General features: G+C 37.1%; 1 protein-coding gene across 1 annotated transcript in view; it reads right to left on the bottom strand.

The window, feature by feature from the left end:
• MEIKIN (meiotic kinetochore factor) overlaps nt 1-19022 on the bottom strand; it is a 177685-nt gene extending 158663 nt beyond the window's left edge. The window contains exons 1-3 of the mRNA XM_044659920.1: nt 18895-19022; nt 16516-16555; nt 12880-12968 (exon numbers count right to left, since the gene is read on the bottom strand). Of these exons, the coding sequence (XP_044515855.1) occupies nt 12880-12968; nt 16516-16555; nt 18895-19022 (257 nt within the window). The remainder of the gene's footprint in view (nt 1-12879; nt 12969-16515; nt 16556-18894) is intronic.
• Nucleotides 19023-19235: the final 213 nt, after the last annotated feature.

Raw genomic sequence — 19235 nt, 5'->3', positions numbered from 1 at the left:
GAATTCTATCAGACATTCAAAGAGCAACTAATCCCAATACTATACAAAGTATTTGATATAATAAGCAAAGGAGTCCTATCAAAGTCCTTTTATGACACAAATATGGTACTGATTCCAAAGCCAGGGAGATCAAAAACAGAGAAAGAAAACTACAGACCAATCTCCCTAATGAACATAGATGCAAAAATTTTAAATAGAATATTAGCAAAGAGACTCCAGCAAGTAATTAAGAAGATCATCCACCATGATCAGGTGGGATTTATACCAGGAATGCAAGGATGGTTCAACATTAGGAAAACCATTCACATAATTGACCATATCAACAGTCTATCAAACAAAAATCACATGATTATCTCAATAGATGCTGAAAAAGCCTTTGACAAAATACAGCATCCATTCCTATTGAAAACCCTGGAAAGTATAGGAATAGAAGGACCTTTCCTAAAAATAATAAACAGTATATACCTAAAACCATCAACAAGCATCATATGCAATGGGGATAAATTAGAAGCCTTTCCAATAAGATCAGGTGTTAAACAAGGATGCCCATTACCATCTCTATTATTCAACATAGTACTAGAAACACTAGCAGTAGCAATTAGAGAAGAAAAAGAAATTGAAGGTATTAAAATAGGCAAGGAGGAGACTAAGCTATCACTCTTTGCAGATGATATGATGGTCTACTTAAAAAATCGTAGAGAATCAATTAAGAAGCTTGTAGAAATAATCAACAACTTTAGCAAAGTTGCAAGATACAAAATAAATGCACATAAATCATCAGCATTTCTGTATATTTCCAACACATCACAGCAGCCAGAGGAAAAAGAGAAATACCATTTAAAATTACCCTAGACAATATAAAATACTTAGGAATCTATCTACCAAAACAAATACAGGAATTATACGAACATAACTACAAAACACTTTCCAAAAAAGTAAAACTAGATCTAAACAATTGGAAAAATATTGATTGCTCATGAGTAGGACAAGCTAACATAATAAAAATGACCATTCTACCCAAATTAATTTACCTATTTAGTGCCACACCTATCAAACTACCAAAAAACTTTTTTACCGAATTAGGAAAAACTATAACAAAGTTCATTTGGAATAACAAAAGATCAAGAATATCAAGGGAAATAATGAAAAAAATGTGAAGGAAGGGGGCCTAGCAGTACCAGATATTAAATTGTACTATAAAGCAGCGGTCCTCAAAACGGTATGGTACTGTCTAAGAGACAGAAGGGAGGATCAATGGAATAGACTTGGGGTAAGTGACATCAGCAAGACAACGTATGATAAACCCAAAGAGCCCAACTTTTGGGACAAAAATCCAGTATTTGACAAAAAACTGCTGGGAAATTCAGAAAACAATATGGGAGAGATTAGGTTTAGATCAACATCTCACACCCTCCACCAAGATAAATTCAGAATGGGTGAATGACTTGAATATAAAGAAGGAAACTATAAATTAGTTAAGTGAACATAGAGTAGTTTACTTGTCATATCTCTGGGAAAGGAAAGATTTTAAAACCAAGCAAGAGTTAAAGAAAATTACAAAATGTAAAATAAATGATTTTGATTATATCAACCTAAAAAGCTTTTGTACAAACAAAAATAATGTAGCCAAAATCAGAAGGGAAACAACAAATTGGGAAAAAATCTTTATAACAAAAAACTCTGACAGGGGTCTAATTACTCAAATATACAAGGAGTTAAATCAATTGTATAAAAAATCAAGCCATTCCCCAATTGATAAATGGGCAAGAGACATGAATAGGCAATTTTCAGGTAAAGAAATCAAAAGTATCAATAAGCACATGAGAAAGTGTTCTAAATCTCTAATAATTAGAGAAATGCAAATCAAAACTACTCTGAGGTACCACCCCACACCTAGTAGATTGGCTAAAATGAAAGAAGTGGAGAGTAATGAATGCTGGAGGGGATGTGGCAAAACTAGGACATTAATGCATTGTTGGTGGAGTTGTGAGCTGATCCAACCATTCTGGCTGGCAATTTGGAACTATGCTCAAAGGGCTATAAAAGAATGCCTGCCCTTTGATCCAGCCATACCATTCTTGGGATTGTACCCCAAAGAGATCCTAGATAAACAGACTTGTACGAAAATATTTATAGCTGCGCTTTTTGTGGTGGCAAAATACTGGAAAAGGAGGGTATGCCCTTCAATTAGGGAATGGCTGAACAAAGTGTGGTATATGCTAGTGATGGAATACTGTTGTGCTCAAAGGAATAATAAACTGGAGGAATTCCATGTGAACTGGAAAGACCTGCATGAATTGATGCAGAGGGAAAGGAGCAGAGCCAGAAGAACATTGTACATAGAGACCAAAACACTGTGGTAAAATAGAATGTAATGGTCTTCTGTACTAGCAGCAATGCAATGACCCAGGACAATTCTGAGGGATTTATGGAAAAGAACGCTACCCACATTCAGAGGAAGTACTACAGGAGTGGAAACAGAAGAACAACAACTGCTTGAACACATGGGTTGAGGCAGACATGGTTGGGGATGTAGACTCTAAACTACCACAGCAATGCAACTATCAACAATTTGGAAATAGGTATTGATCAATGACACATGTTAAAACCAGTGGAAATATACATCTGCCATGGGGGAGAGGGGGAAGTAGGGGGGGTGAAGGGATAAGTAAGAGCATGAATTATGTAACCATGTTAACTTTTCAAAAAATAAATATTAATAAATGTTAAAAAAAAAGTCAAATAAACTAATCTGTAAAACATTTCTCCTTCCATTTCTCACTGGCCATGAGAAAGGGAACATAAAACCCTAAAAGAAAGAAAAAGGGACAAATTTGATCCCACCATTGAATTCTATCAAAAGGTTAAATTCTGAGATATATATTTTATTAAAATCACAAAGAATTCTAAAATGCAATCCAAAGAAAATGATATTCAGACAGCTACATAGAAAGCAATGATTGAGTTGTGTACAGAAGTACAGAAGTGTAGTTTAAACTTTCCTACCTAGTGAAAACCATCAATTTAACTCTGCTTAACCAAGAGTTAAAAAGCTTCTTTAAATAACTGTGAGTTCAACCTACCATTAATCATACTGATGTTAGCGAAATATTTAATTTAAAAATCATTAAAACAATATAATTGCCTTTCATTTCAAAATTAGATCCCTTTTAGACAGATACTGGTCCATGAGAAAAATCAGATGCCGAGAGTGAATCATTCACGTCACCCTAGTTAAACAGGAAGTAGTTTTGAGAAAGAAAAACAAAACAAAACATTGCCAACTTTCCCCAAAACCCATGGCCCTTTCTCTACCCATTAGAAAACATATTTACTAAGAATCTGAATAGGTACTTTTGTGCAGTATAAATTCATTCATTTGTGATAATTGGCTACCAGTTTAAAAAAAATGGAATTTCAGCTATATTTGAGTATGTACAAAACTTATATTAAAAAAACTATCTATTAGGACTTGTGTTACGATTAAAAATGATAAAGACTGATATAAATATAAAAATTAGTATTTTAATCAAAGCCATGGCCATGCTGGTAAAATATATATATATATAAGACCACGTCTATATTTAAACTCCGCCTCAGCCATTTTAACCTTTCGTACCTTCACGCGCTCAGGTAGCTAAAGAGGAAGTTTGAAGTCACTTCCCCCCTATTTAAAACAGTCCCTCACCTTGAATACGTAATCCAAAACAGGAAACCCATTGGGGATCACGGGAAATGTAGTTCCAAGTATCCCAAGTGATTTTAAATAACACATTACCCCCCTGAGATCCATTGAAAAAGACTGGTCTTTTCCAGTGGATCTTAAACCAAAAGAAAAGAGGACAAAAGCTAGCAGTGTTGACAAAAAGCCAATTTTGGGGCAGTCCCCCACTGGCATAAGAGTGTCCATTCAAAATAAATGCATTCAATTCATTCAACCCCCATAGTTCAGATCAACTGAGCCCCAAAGTTCAAATTTGGGTCTTTATGATCCAGTGAAGGCTCTTCAGGCATCTTTTGGTGCCTCCACCAAACAGGTTCAGTCGTCTGGATTCTGGGGGGATGGTACAATCCTTATCCTGAAATTATTCTCAAAGAATTTAAACTTTACATTATAGATTACAAAACATACATTTTCTTCTGAGAATTATACATAACCCCCCCCCCAGGTTACTTCTAAAGGAGTAAAAATTGACTTGCAATATAAATTATAATTCAGACATTATGATTATAAAAACTTAACACCCCCCCCCCGAGGAAAATTTTAAATAACACATTACTCCCCTGAAAAGGTTAGCCAAGGATGCATGGCTGAGTGAGTCATAGGTGTGCATGAAATCAATTGGCAAAAGAAATAATAAAAAAAAAATAAAAAGAATAAAATTCAAAAAAAGGAGAAAAAATTAACTTGTGAATGAAATGTAAAATGTGAAAAAAAATGTAAGGAAAATAAACTTAGGCCTTTGAATCAAGGCCTAATTAAAGTGATTTAAGCAGTTTGCAATTACCCATTCAGGGCCAGGACTACAGAAAAATTGCCATTTTCTCTCTCTATACATAAGGGAAATGCCTTTCTTTGACCCGATTTTTCCCTGCACCTTCTCAGGGAATGAGTCATTAAATGATAGCCAATTTTAGGTGCTTCACTAGGAATTTAAGTTGAAGGGACCCACGTCCTCTAAAGTTTTAGAAAAGACTGAGACTTTAGGACTCAAACCCCAATTTTCGAGCCCTTCAAGTGTTGGCATAAAACTCCTGCAATTCATGCAGATTTTCAGTCAAATCTCTGTAACCATGTGGCTCAGCACTTCTGGAATCAGAGAGGCATTAAATCACAATCCCATAGTCTCAAGGCTTTTCAGGTGTTTGCATTAAGCTTATATTGCTGTAAAATAAAAAAAAAAAAGATAAATAATGATTATATATGTACTTCCAGTACAAGATGAGAAAAAGAAAAAATCAATTGCTCTAATTAAAAAAAATGTTTTAAAAATCAAATAGCTTAGAACTAGTGAAAGTTTTTTTTTACTCAAAAATGAGATTTTTCTATGAGTGTAATAGCAGATTCACAATGCACATTCAAATAGAGCACCCTAATTTCTAATAACACATTTTAAAACAATAAACAATGATGTTCAAAAAATCATATACTTGTTCCAACTTGTAAACCTTGGCTAAGAGTTTCTCAACAAATTCTGTTACTGCTTCCATATAAAAATCTGAAATTAAAAAAAATGGAGTCCAGGTCAGGAGTAAAAGTGGTAGAGATCATAGGCACTGGGCACTGGCATTTTGGTTTTAAAGCCAAAAGCCAGAATTGGCTGGCTTGACCTCCCAAGGTGGTTTCGGCTGGACTGGCTGGCTGAGTCCCGCCTGAGGCAAAAAAACATGCTGTTGCTTTTAGCAAAAGCATGGCAAGGAAAGCCACTTTCCTTTTTTAAAAAATTGCCCAAAAGAGCTGAGCAAAAGGGCCAAAAAACAGGCATGGCTCTCTTTAGGCTATCTAGAAAATTGAGAGTTCGAATTTCGACCTTCTGGTTTGCCAAACTGTTAAGATTAAAAATGATAAAGACTGATATAAATATAAAAATTAGTATTTTAATTAAAGCCATGGCCATGCTGGTAAATATATGTATACAAGACCACGCCTGTAAGTATTTAAACTCCCGCCTCAGCCATTTTACCTTTCGTAACTTCACGCGCTCAGGTAGCTAAAGAGGAAGTTTGAAGTCACTGCCCCCCTATTTAAAACAGTCCCTCACCTTGAATACGTAATCCAAAACAGGAAACCCATTGGGGATCATGGGAAATGTAGTTCCAAGTATCCCAAGTAATTTTAAATAACACACTTGCAATGTATGAGTACAGAATTAAATGATAAGACTTACCAAAAATGTTAGTCAAACTGAATTTGTGAATTATAAAAAATTAGTATAAAGTTTATAAGAATATAATATCAATTTATTAAAAGATGTAATATAATATAAAGAAGAATTTGTATGATCAAAAATTTGGGGTAGACATATGAGTGTGTAAAATTCTTACTCTAAGATATGTACCACTTTGTTAAGCAATAGGTAAAAATATAATTAACAGTAGTGTTTTAAAGATTGGTAAATTCAAAAATGATGTATGCATTAAGAATTTGGTATATTATCAATATAGAAATTTGCACAGCATTTGTACTTGATTAGGATACAAAAACTATTTTTAAAATATGTGCAATGTATGAGAAGAAACTTATAATCTAAGGAATAACATACAATTTGTTTAAAAAAATATTATCTTAAGAACAATGTATGAGAACAGTTTCTATTGTAACATACACAGAGAACATTGATCATCCAAGCATGACTGCTTGGGAAACTTTGCCAACTTAAGCTCTGTAAAGTGAAAAAAATGAATAAGAAAGGGGCAGCTGGGTAGCTCAGTGGATTGAGAGTCAGGCCTAGAGACAGGAGGTCCTAGGTTCAAATCTGGCCTCAGATACTTCCCAGCTATGTGACCCTGGGCAAGTCACTTGACCCCCATTGCCCACCCTTACCACTCTTCCACCTAAGAGCCAATACACAGAAGTTAAGGGTTAAAAAAAATTAAATTAAAAAAAAAAGAATTAAAAAAACGAATAAGAAGCTAATATCAACTTTATAACATCTATAAAAAGAGGGAAACAACAGATATTACTAATAAATGGTAAAAAATATAAAACATCAAAAGAATTGATTTAAATTCAATAATTGGGTTAAATTAAACAGTTTAGGCCCACTTATAAAACAAAAAAGAAATATAGAGAAAAGGAGACAGTTAATACAAAGAAAAAATTGTTTAGAAATTTCCTAAAAGCTTTCTAAGTTTTCAAAAATGTCCAATATTACCATTTTATTAAAATTCAAAGTTAAAAAATGATGATACATCCTATACAAATATTTGGTTCAATTTAAGTGGTTATATTTATTCCAAAATGCAAAAAATAACATATATTGTGGCAACTTAAAACTAAACTTTAAGAGATGCTATATGGGGATTATGCTAGTGGGGTAATAAAGTGGTTGTAATAAGGGAGTAGGCTAGAGGTATTAGGGAAATTAAGGCAGAGGTAAGGTTGTAATTGTGGATAAGGCAGGTAAGGGACTAATGGTAGTATCAATAGGGATAAGGCACTGTGGATAGGGGTTTGTGGATCCCTAAGGCAGTAAAATGGATAATGAAGGTACAATGGTGAAGATGGTAGATTGAGGTGATAGGAGAAGTAAGGGAATGACCGAGTTTAGGGAATATAAACATGGAGGTATAAAGAATTGCAAGGGAGGGGATGAGGTATTCTAGGCAGGCAGCTGCAGTCTGGGGAACAAAGACTGGGACACAGGTTTTAGACAGAGACACTAAAGGGAAACAGACTGAGCCCTTCAAGTAGGAAGGGCACATCTACAGACAAAGGTTAGGGCCAGTCAAGAATGGCTTGAAACTGACTAGAGGGTTTCCTAGTCAGTTTCTCAGGTTCACAAAGGAAGAGTTCAGAGGAAGTATTGAGATTACACTTCCTCCAAAATGGACACCTCCAATTCCCTTCAAGAACTCAGAAACAATATTATTCCTTTCTCCCCTTCTCCCTCTCTTATCAATCACCTAATGAATTAGCCAAAGGCTTGGTTAAGTGACAAACAGGATTTATTGAGTTTTAAGGTTTGATTAGAAAGGATGGAGGAATACAAGGTAACTCTAACAGCCGCCTAGGGAAAGCTTCAGGTTGGGGAGGGAGACAGGAATATGAGACTGAGAAGGACCTGCCTTAACTCAGTCCTGAGAGGTTTGGTAGCCTAAAAGGGGTAGGAAAGTTGGATACAATGATTCAAGAGATAATTTGTAACAAGGGTAAGCCCTACTTGACTACAGGGAAACTGAATCTTCCAAGTTTGAAAACTACCACCCTCCTTTCAAAAACCCCAGGAATTCAGGAAAGGAAAATGATGATTGGGAATAAGGGAGGTTAGGGAGATTCAAAGGAAATAGTTAAGCTAACAAATTTTAAGAGAAAAGCTGCAGAATATAGACCAAGTTTTCAATCCAAAGATCGAGCTCAGTTGACCCTCCTCCTCTCACTGAGTCTCCAGGGTCAACTGTCTAACCTCAGGATTCTAAACCCTTTTCAACTGTCAGAAACTCTGCAGTTAGGCTTTGCAGGGCTAATATGCACCCTTTTGCACTTCAGAGTATTAAGTCTTAGTCAAATAATGTCTACTGTTTTGACTATCTGACTATCCTTTAAAGGTTAATTGAGTAGATTGGAATTGAGATCAAAACGTAAAAATTAAAGGTATTAAGGGAAAAAAAGTTCAAATATTATTAAAATATTATCATGAAATGCCATTGAAAATTAGCATGCATAAAACTACAATTTGTTAATGAGTAATTATGTATAAAAATGAAGTATGTATGCAGAAGAAAAAAATTTAATGCATTATATAAAAAGTATAATTTGTATTCTTATAGTGTTAATATTATAATAATTGTAATCAATTATATGGATTGAGAGCCAGGCCTAGAGACTGGAGGTCCTAGGTTCAAGTCCAGCCTCGGACACTTCCAGCTGTGTGACCTTGGGCAAGTCACTTGACCCCTATCGCCCACCCTTACCACTCCTGGCTAAGGACGGTCCCTAGCCTGGATGAAAAAGGAGGAGGGTTGGGCGTGGGGCTAGCAACCCCACCCTGTAAAAACTACATCTGCTAAAGAAACTGCAACCTAAAGTAGGGGCAGCTGGGCTAGCTCAGTGGATTGAGAGCCAGGCCTAGAGATGAAAGGTCCTAGGTTCAAATCTGGGCTCAGACACTTCCCAGCTGGGTGACTCTGAGCAACTGTGCAACCATTGCCTACTGGTTGTGGCCCTATGCTCCTAGAATGGAGTCCCAGGATAAAAAAAAAATATATATATATATATATATATGCATATATATATTTTATAGCAATGCATTTAAATGCAGAATATGAAATTATAATGCATAATCCACATAATAATTTGATGTCACAATTAATATGTATTTAATGATGATTGCATTAATATTATTATAATGTATAACCCATTTTATAGTAATGTTAATATAATTATAATTCATATTACTAACAAGCATGTTAATATTATAACAATGTATAAGTTATAATAATACATTTAAATGCATAATATTATATTACAAAAATAGAAAATTTATTTTTCACCTGAATTGGATAAGGACAAATGTGATATGCAAACAGTGTAAATGAATAATGGATTTGACTAGAAAAATTTGACTATCCCAGAAATCATATAGGACTTGGAATAATTTATTTATTCATTTATTGCGGATGTAAAAATATTTTCAGGTGCCCGTTTGAAAGTTCTGAAATTTTAAATCAATATCCATTGAAAGTAAATTAATATCAAGGTCAAAACATGCAAATTTTACAAGTACAATAATCTAAATAGCAAAAGAGGATGAGAAAAACAGGGTAGCTAGTAATAAAAAGATTCTTCTTTAATTCTAATAACTCAGAACTTTCTGCAAACCTATTAACTCCTTCCTCACAGTAAATTTAAAACCTAAGGCTTTAATTAATTGAATTTTGATATGGTATGGAAAATAATTCTGCAACCTAACCAGTTACAAATATTGGATTTTTGACAAAATTGTTATATATTGAGTGTTACTAAAACATGTACCTTATTTTGTAAAAACTGAAAATATAAGTTTAAATGTAAACTATGTGTAAAAGCAACTTGTTAGAAATTGATCATGTTTACTTGCAATGATATGTGATTTGTATTGTGAACTAAGTTACTGACCAGTCCCTGCCTCAGCCATCATTAATCAAAATAACATTAATGGAAACTTAACTCCCAGCAAAATTGTTAACCCCTTTCCTGTATAATTGGGAAGAATTGCCAGATAGTTTAAACATTGTTAGCAAGTACTGAAACTAAGAAAAAACTGAAAAAATTATTGAAAAAAACAAAACCATTGGTATTCATGACTTGTAAAATCAAAACTCTTCCTTGTATATGTAAATCTTGGAAACTTCACAGCTCCAAGATACAATTAGTGAAAATTGCTGTTTAAAGTAAAAGCCATTGGAATTGCAATCAATATTATTTTTTAATTTTGAATTCAGGTATAGCAGTCATTATAGATCACTGAACTGTATTCACCATTCAAAAGAAAGACATGACTGATTAATAACCCTGACTTTTACCTGAAGTCAAACAGTGTTATAATCCCTTCCCTGCCTTTTCCTCTCAAAGCAAATTGTTATAATCAAAGCAAAGTGAAATAATAATTGAAGCCCCAGAAATTTAAATGTGTATAGCAAACAAATAAGTTCCACTACTTAGGACACTGTACCCCACCCCAAGTTTTTGTTTCAATGGAACTTATAATGAATCTCTAGTAAATTAATTCATTTGTATAATCACTGAAGATGAATTGGAATAACCAATTACAAAGACAAACAAACAAACAAATACCCAGAATTATAATATGGTGGTTGAGGTTTTGCTTTCATTTACACAGGAAATTAATACCTACAGCAGAGAACTTCTCAGAAACAGCTGAACTCATGAAACAACCCAGATGACCACACCAAAAGACCCCAGTCACTGAAGCCCGTGATTTGGAGAGGAGCCAGAAGAACAGTTCACATGGCAGAACAAACCCTGGAGGTGGCAAGCCTCTCTAAGACTGATCAATCTTAACTAATAACCCCAGCCCAATTATTATTATTGTTGTGATTCAGCTATTTTATTTTTTAAACCCTTAACTTCTGTGTATTGGCTCATAGGTGGAAGAGTGGTAAGGGTGGGCAATGGGGGTCAAGTGACTTGCCCAGGGTCACACAGCTGGGAAGTGTCTGAGGCCGGATTTGAACCTAGGACCTCCTGTCTCTAGGCCTGACTCTCAATCCACTGAGCTACCCAGCTGCCCATGATTCAGCTATTTTGAAAATTTTAATTTATAATGTTATACTCCCTTGCATTCTGATATTGGGTATAACTATTTCTGTAACAAATGTAAATTTTCAAAATGTTTTCCCCCTTCCATTAGCTCAAATTAACCCTATACTTTTTCTACCATTAAATAACATAGCATAATAGATCCACACTTTGCACAAATACCTTACACCAAATATGTATTGCAGATTTGATTAGGAATCGTGTAATAAAGAAATAAATGTGGCTAATAGAGGCTTATATTAGAGGGCAGGGTGGTACCCGCTGAGTCTTCTAGGCAGGGAGTCTATAACTTCAGTATAGATTGATTTGGGTCAGCCAGGGTTGTGTGGGCCTGAGCTGAAATGTTTCAAGCCAGTCTCCCTGTTGTCTCTAAGCTCCTTGAGGTAAGGAGTGAGATGCCCCTCCCCTCCTTATGGAAACTGAAAGCCAACAGGAAGTGAGCTTGGTTCACTTCCTGAGCAAGATGGATGTCTGGTTTAGCCCCTCAGGAAACAAGGGAAAGCTATCTTTCCCTCTTCAGCCTTGGCCCTAGTTGATGGTATAAATGAATCAACAGAAGCTCTTTAAATAAAGGCCAAGGAGTTTATTAAAGGCAAGGGTAAGCTGAGGGAAGAGGGTTAAGGTCTGGGAAACTGTTGCTAAGGGTGAAGGCCAGTCCTGGCAAAGGGTCACAGAAGGTAGGGTCAGGTTGAGGGAACCAGCCCCTCAGCCAGGGAAAAATTTCACTGCCCTGATGTAGGGTGGTCTAGCAGATTAACAAATGAGGGTAATGGTTTGGTTTAGGGGTGTCCCTGCCTGCCTAAGTAAACTAATTTCCCATGTTCTCCTCCCACCAAATTCCCTCCTCCCAGAGCCCAAGGGGGAAGATGCAGGGGATAGCAGGATGTCTGGGTCAGGTCAAGGAAATCAGCCCCACAGTTGGTTCTCCAGGAATATTTATAGTCCCAGCTCCAATGGTTTTTTGGCCATGAGACCAGGACCTGGCTGGGCCAACATTCCTTTTCCTTAATGGCCAGGATTGCTTCAGGTGATTTTTGCAAGTGCAAGAGATTCTTGCAATAATCCTGCATTACAATAGTTCCCTTTATTCAGCCTCCTCTAAAGCATCTTCCTTTTATAATGGTGTCTCTTCCTTCATTTCCCATAATGACAATTCATACCCTTAGTGTCTGTGGATTTGCCCTTGCCTTATTCCTTGTTATTCTTTTTTATCTCCCAATCATCATCAGGTCCCTAGGCTTTAGCATATGTCAGGTTCAAATTGAGTTGAAGTCTCTTCAATTAAAAAAGAAAGGGGAAATATGCCAAGAGTGAACCCCGAGATTCTGCAAAGCAGATCAAAGGAGGACGGATTTCTCACTCAGCTTCCACTGTGTGACTCTTCTCTTACTAACACCTCTCATAATAGGAGTTATTATGATCAATATCTCTATTTTGATAGTCTATTATTAGTGCCCTTACAGGCCCCATACAAACTCCTAGGAAATTCCCACCTTTACATGCAGTAATACAGAAATTCCCCTAGAAGTCACTTCACAACAAACCAGCAAATAGTGAGTTAATGTTAAAGATTTAAAAACCCTAACTACACAGGTGCCTGCAAAAACAGGCCAGAATAGTCTCCAAGTTTCCCCCTTCCTGATCCCTGATTCTGTACAGTACATTAACATAAAAGAACAATGAATGATAAATGGAGAAATTGTCTCCCATGAAAAAGCCTGTACTTTCCCACCACTGTAGCCCAAGAGATATGTCAGGCACACCTCAAAAAATACTGAAAGTCTCTGGAAAATGAGAAGTATGACTTATTACATTGTCTCTAAGAAAAGATGTATGATGAGAATAGATTTCCATGCCAACATTATGTGTGATCTCAAAGTGTATAAATTAAACCTTACTCAAGACAGAGCAGAGCAGTATTCATGATGCCTGCCTGGCTGAAATTCAGACTGTCTCTCATTCGTCTTAAAATGCTGATGCTGTCATACTGTAATGGAGCAGAGAAGACTAAAAAGTAACAGAGACCCTCATATGTGCCCCTCAGGAGAGCCTAGCTGGGTTTTCACTCAACCTTTTATCTCAGAGGCCCCTCAGGGGGTCAGCAGTCTAACTGAACCTTCTCCCAATTTCTTAACTCACTTCCCTTCTGTCCACTTGCCTGACCCTCCCTAGTTACTAACAGCACCATATTTTGCTTCTGAGAAACTGCTTGCTTGCTTAAGGAATGTATATTTTTGAACACACCAATCCTATCCTTTGAAATTCGTGCCAAGGAAAATTCCCACCAACTTATTTTCCTATACATGTTCTGTACCTACTTATGGGTGGCATGATTCTCTCTCATGTGAGGAGGATGCTCTGGTGGGCCAGTTATTAAAGGTCCCTAAAACTTCTAAACCTGAGTGTTTGGCATTTTTCAGGAGGTGTCCCACTTCAATACCAACCACTTCAAACCCCTGGACCTGGGGAAGCCGGCCTCCCCCAAGGAGTGAAACAAGGATTCCCATTATCATCTCTATTATTTAATATTGTACTAGAAACACTAGCAGTAGCAATTAGAGAAGAAAAAGAAATTGAAGGTATCAAAATAGGTAATGAGGAGACCAAGCTATCACTCCTTGCAGTTGATATGATGATCTACTTAAAGAATTCTAGAGAATCAACTAAAAAGCTAGTAGAAATAATCAACAAACTTTAGCAAGTTGCAGGATACAAAATAAACCCACATGAATCATCAGCATTTCTATATATTTCCAACACAACCCAGCAGGAAATTAGAAAGAGAAATGACATTTTAAACCATCCTAGACAAAATAAAATACCTAGGAATCTATCTGCCAAGACATACACAGGAATTATATGAACACAATACAAAACACTTCCGCACAATTAAAAGATCTAAACAATTGGAAAAAACATTAATTGCTCATGGGTAGGAAGAGCTAACATAACAAAAATGACAATCCTACCCAAATTAATCTACCTATTTAGTGCCATACATATCAAACTATCAAAAAAATTTTTTTTTACTGAATTAGAAAAAACTATAACAAAGTTCATTTGGAAGGAAAAAAGATCAGGAATATCAAGGGAAATAATGAAAAAACAAAACAAAACATAAAGGAAGGTGTCCTAGCAGTACCAGATCTTAAACTATACTATAAAGCAATGGTTATCAAAACATTATGGTACTGGCTAAGAGACAGAAGAGAGGATCAATGGAATAGACTTGGAGTAAGTGAAGGCAGCAAGACAGTCTATGATAAACCCAAAGAGCCCAGATTTTGGGATAAAAATCCACTATTTGACAAAAAATGCTGGGAAAATTGGAAAACAATATGGTAGAGATTAGGTTTAGATCAACATCTCATACCCTACACCAAGATAAACTCAGAAGGGTGAATGACCTGAGTATAAAGAAGGAAACTATAAGTAAATTAGGTGAACACAGAATAGTATACTTATCATATCTTTGGGAAAGGAAAGATTTTAAGACCAAGCAAGAGTTAGAAAAAATTGCAAAATGTAAAATAAATAATTTTGATTACATTAAATCAAAAAGGTTTTATACAAACAAAACCAATACAACCAAAATTAGATGGGGGGAAAATCTTTATAACAAAAAAGTCTGACAAAGGTTTAATTACTTAAATTTATAAGGAGCTAAATCAGTTGTACAAAAAATCAAGCCATTCCCCAAATGATAAATGGACAAGGGACATGAATAGACCATTTTCAGATAAAGAAATCAAAACTATCAATAAGTACATGAGAAAGTGTTCTAAATCTCTAATAATCAGAGAAATGCAAATCAAAACAACTCTGAGGTACTACTTCACACCTAGCAGATTGGCTAACATGACAGCAAAGGAAAGTAATAAATGTTGGAGGGGATGTGGCAAAATTGGGACATTAATACATTGCTAGTAGAGTTGTGAATTAATCCGACCATTCTGAATGGCAATTTGGAACTATGCCCAAAAGTTATACCACTGCTGGGTTTATACCCCAAAGAGACCATAAGGACAAGACATGTACAAAAATATTTATAGCCACACTCCTTGTGGTGGCAAAAAATTGGAAAATGAGGGGATGCCCTTCAATTGGGGAATGGCTGAACAAATTGTGGTATCTGTTGGTGATGGAATACTATTGTACTCAAAGGAATAATAAACTGGAGGAATTCCATGTGACCTGGAAAGACCTCCAGGAATTGATGCAGAGTGAAAGGAGCAGAACCAGAACACTATACACAGAGAAGGATACACTGTGGTACAATCAAATGTAATGAACTTCTTTACTAGAAGCAGTGCATTTATCCAGGACATTTCTGAGGGACTTGTGAGAAAGAACACTATTCACATTCAGAGGAGGAACAGTAGGAGTAGAAATACAGAAGAAAAACAATTGCCTAATCACATGGGTTGATAGGGATATGATTGGGGTAGAGATTTGGAGACTAGCTATAGTTCAATAATGATGTCAACAAGAACAAAATGAAGAAGTCATTGAAGCATTTACCTAAAAATGGGCAAAAAATAGAAAATATTTTAGACACTGACAAGATAGCTTTGAAATGAATATACTGAATTTCTTAAAGGCTTAAAAAAATCAAGCTATACTATAGATTCATGATTTTATATACAATCTTCTCTTCTTTTTTTTTTTTTGTGTGTGGCAATGTTCATGTTCCTCCAGTTCAGAATATTAAAAATAACATTTTAAAAAGGTTTTTGAATATGAGTAATGAATACCTACAAGTAGGTTTTTTTTTTTTTTAACCCTTGTACTTCGGTATATTGTCTCATAGGTGGAAGACTGGTAAGGGTGGGCAATGGGGGTCAAGTGACTTGCCCAGGGTCACACAGCTGGGAAGTGGCTGAGGCTGGGTTTGAACCTAGGACCTCCTGTCTCTAGGCCTGACTCTCACTCCACTGAGCTACCCAGCTGCCCCCCCTACAAGTAGTTTTTTAAAAGCAAAAAAATCTCAATAAGAATTGCAAATTTTGCAATCATTTGCATTGGACATTTGTATTCCTGCCTCAAGAAAATAACTGTTAGCTGTTCAAAATGTAGGCTGCTTTTGAGGAAAAAAAGGTGATAGAATTTGAAGAATGATATTGTGCAATGTGGGCTGTTAGAAATAACTGAGTAAGGGCTTCACAAGGAAAAATGGGATGGGGATAGGGTAGAAGCTGACAATTGTTGGTAAACTGCCAGAAAACAGGATTATTAATTCAATGCACTCTTGATGGAGCTGTGAATCTCCAGTCATTCTAGAAAACAATTTGGAACTCCTGCCCCACCCCCTCAAGTTCATTCTTCTAGACCTCTTAGAAACCTTAGACACTAGATCATTCCCTCCCAGACATAGTCTTTTCTTTAGATTTTCATACTATTCTCTACAGTTTGCCTCCTATTTGAAGTCTACTTTGCTGAGTCCTCTAGGCATCCCTCAGGGTTCTCTCTGGCCCTTTCTTTTCCCTCACTACAGGATTTCATTTTGTGTAGAGAGCTGCTAGGGATTTAAATACCAGATCTGTGCAGATGATTCTCATTTCCACCTTTCCTGGCCTAACCCCTAGGCTAATCTCCAACAGCTCATTGCCAATTACCATTCTAACACCTAGAACTGAATGTTAAAGTATACATCTTAAATCCACTAAGTCTAAAACAGAATAAATTATTTTTCCCCTAAAGGATCTCCCCAGCCCCCACCTTCCCTACTATAGTTGAGGGCAAAAGCATTCTTTCAGTCTCTCAGGCTAGCCATCTAGGAGTCATCTGGGATTTCTCGCCATTGACTTCCTATTAGGGCCAGGAGCAAATATAGTGCTGTTTGCCATTCAAAGCCCTTTAAAAACTAGTCCCTTCCTACCTTTCCAGTCTTATAACATCCTATTCCCCAATACCTGCTCTTTGATCCTGGCTTCCTGGTGTTTCAGGAATAACATATCCCATCCCTCCATTTGGGGTATTTTCTATGACTGTCCCTTATGCCTGGGATGTTCTTCCTCCATTCTATTTACCTCTGTGGCTTCCTTTTAAGTCTCAACTAAAATCCAACTTACAAGAGCCTTCCCCAACCTCTCTTAATTCCAGAGCCTTCTCTTGGTTAGTTGTTTCCTATTTATCCCAGATTCGGCTTGCTTTGAATATATTATATTTGTTTGCATGTTTCCTCCCAATTATATCATAAACACCTTATCTTTTGCCTCTTTTTGAATCCTCAGTGCTTTGCACAATGCTTAGAACATAGGATGTACTTAATAAGCGCTTACTAATTGACTGAAGGCAATAAACTGTCTATAATCTTTCACCCAAAGGTACAATTAGCCCTATATCTCAAAGAAATAAAAGAAGAAAAATATGAGACAGAGCTAAGAATGGCAGGGTTATCGAATGGCAAAGAAAAAGGTCTAGTTAGATAACCTGGGGAAAAGATGAGGCTAAGAGAAGGGACAGGGTAATTGGTTAAGCAGGGATGGTGTGATAGTAACCAGTAACAGAGAGAAGGCAGTTTTCTTGCTTTGCTGTTATTACTTGGCCAAGAATGATCATGACATTTGAAATGACTTAACAAAAATGATTAGCAGTGAGTTGATATCCAAGATGAGTAAGACAGAAAAAAAGGCATAAGACTTCATGAATTTAGGCAATTTGCCTCAAATGAGTCTTTATATTCTTTTTTTTTTTAAACCTTTAACTTCTGTGTATTGGCTCCTAAAAGAGTGGTAAGGGTGGGCAATGGGGGTCAAGTGACTTGCCCAGAGTCACACAGCTGGGAAGTGTCTTAGGACAGATTTGAACCTAGGACATCCCATCTCTAGGCCTCGCTCTCAATCCACTGAGCTACCCAGCTGCCCCCTATATTCTTGAGTACTCAAAAAACTGGGAGCTTAGAATTGCCAAGTGACTGTCAGTTGATCAAAGATCTTGGAAACCATGAGAAGTTTCCTGGAGAGGGGAAAAATGTTCCAGTTTTCAAGAGAGAAGAGAAAAGTGTCTGCAAATTCTATACTAGTGGGTTTACTTGAATTTCTGGTACAATTCCAGAACAGATTTTTAAAGACATAGTAGGTGAACAGCTATTAAAGGAAGATGTTATTACAAAGATCTAGCATGGCTTCATCAGGATAGGTCATGTTATTATAACTAAAAAAAGAATGAGAAATGTAGATTAGATGATAATACTAGTAGATGTATTTGAAGCTGGCTAAATGACCAGATGCAAAAAGTAGTCTCAGAGATCTATTTGGTATGTTGTTCCTATGTTAGATGGTTTAACTGAGTATTTGGGAAAAAGTTTAGATGGCATGCTAATCCAATTTTCAGGGGACACAAAGCTGGGTGTGATGCGTAAACCGTCGGATTAGAGTCAGGATCCAAAAAAATGTTAACAGGGTTGAATACTGGTTTGAACCTAAGAAGGTGACATTCAATAGGAATAAATACATCTTATATTTGGGTTTGCAAAATCAACTCCACAAACAGGGAAGAATAGGAGATTGTTTATCTGAAATTGATTAGGATTTATTGAACTGTAATCTCATTAAGAGTGAGCACTATGAAAGGAAAGAAAGGGAAGGAGGAAAGGAAATGGGAGGAGGCTGTAAGAAAAGGGAGGAAAGCTGGAGATGAGGGTAGTAGAAAAAGGTAGAAGAGGGGAGAAATGGAAAGGAGGAGAAAGAGGAATGGGAGGCGAGAAGTGTGGAAGGAGGACCACCTGTTGTGGGGTGAAAATGACCTGGTTGGTGGCGGGTCTGTGCTGCTCCCACCCTCTTCTGCAGGACAGTGGCCTTCTCCCCGGATTCTGGACCTTACTCTGGTCCTTCCTCTCGAGGTCCCGTTTCTCGCCCCGCAGAATAAGGCGGAGGCCTCTGTCTTCCCTCCCCGGGGTCAGGCAGGCAGGCCTACCTCGGACAGGCGCGTCCCGGGTTCGCTCAGAGACGCCGCGGCTGGGCCTCGAAGGCGGTGGGGTGTGATTCAGCCTTTCAGCGGGCCGTCCCCGGGGTCGCTCGGACATGCGCTGTGACCACATGGTAGGCGCCAGGGGCGAGGCCCGATCCTTCGGAGGTTTGGGGAGGTCCCACCTGGAGCTCTACCTAAATGTATTGCTTGGCTACTTACCTCCTCCTGCTTAGGACCCGCCTCCACCGCCCCCAGGCCGGGGTCGGGCCTCTTCCCTTCCCCTCCCCCAGCCCCTTCATCGCTCCTCAAGGGGTCCGACAAGGAGCCTTAGTTACTGGCCAGG

Source organism: Gracilinanus agilis, chromosome 2 (genome assembly GCF_016433145.1).
Source record: "Gracilinanus agilis isolate LMUSP501 chromosome 2, AgileGrace, whole genome shotgun sequence".
NCBI lineage: Eukaryota > Metazoa > Chordata > Mammalia > Didelphimorphia > Didelphidae > Gracilinanus > Gracilinanus agilis.
The sequence above is the reverse complement of the archived record's forward strand: the minus strand, read 5'-3'. Positions and strand labels throughout refer to the sequence as shown.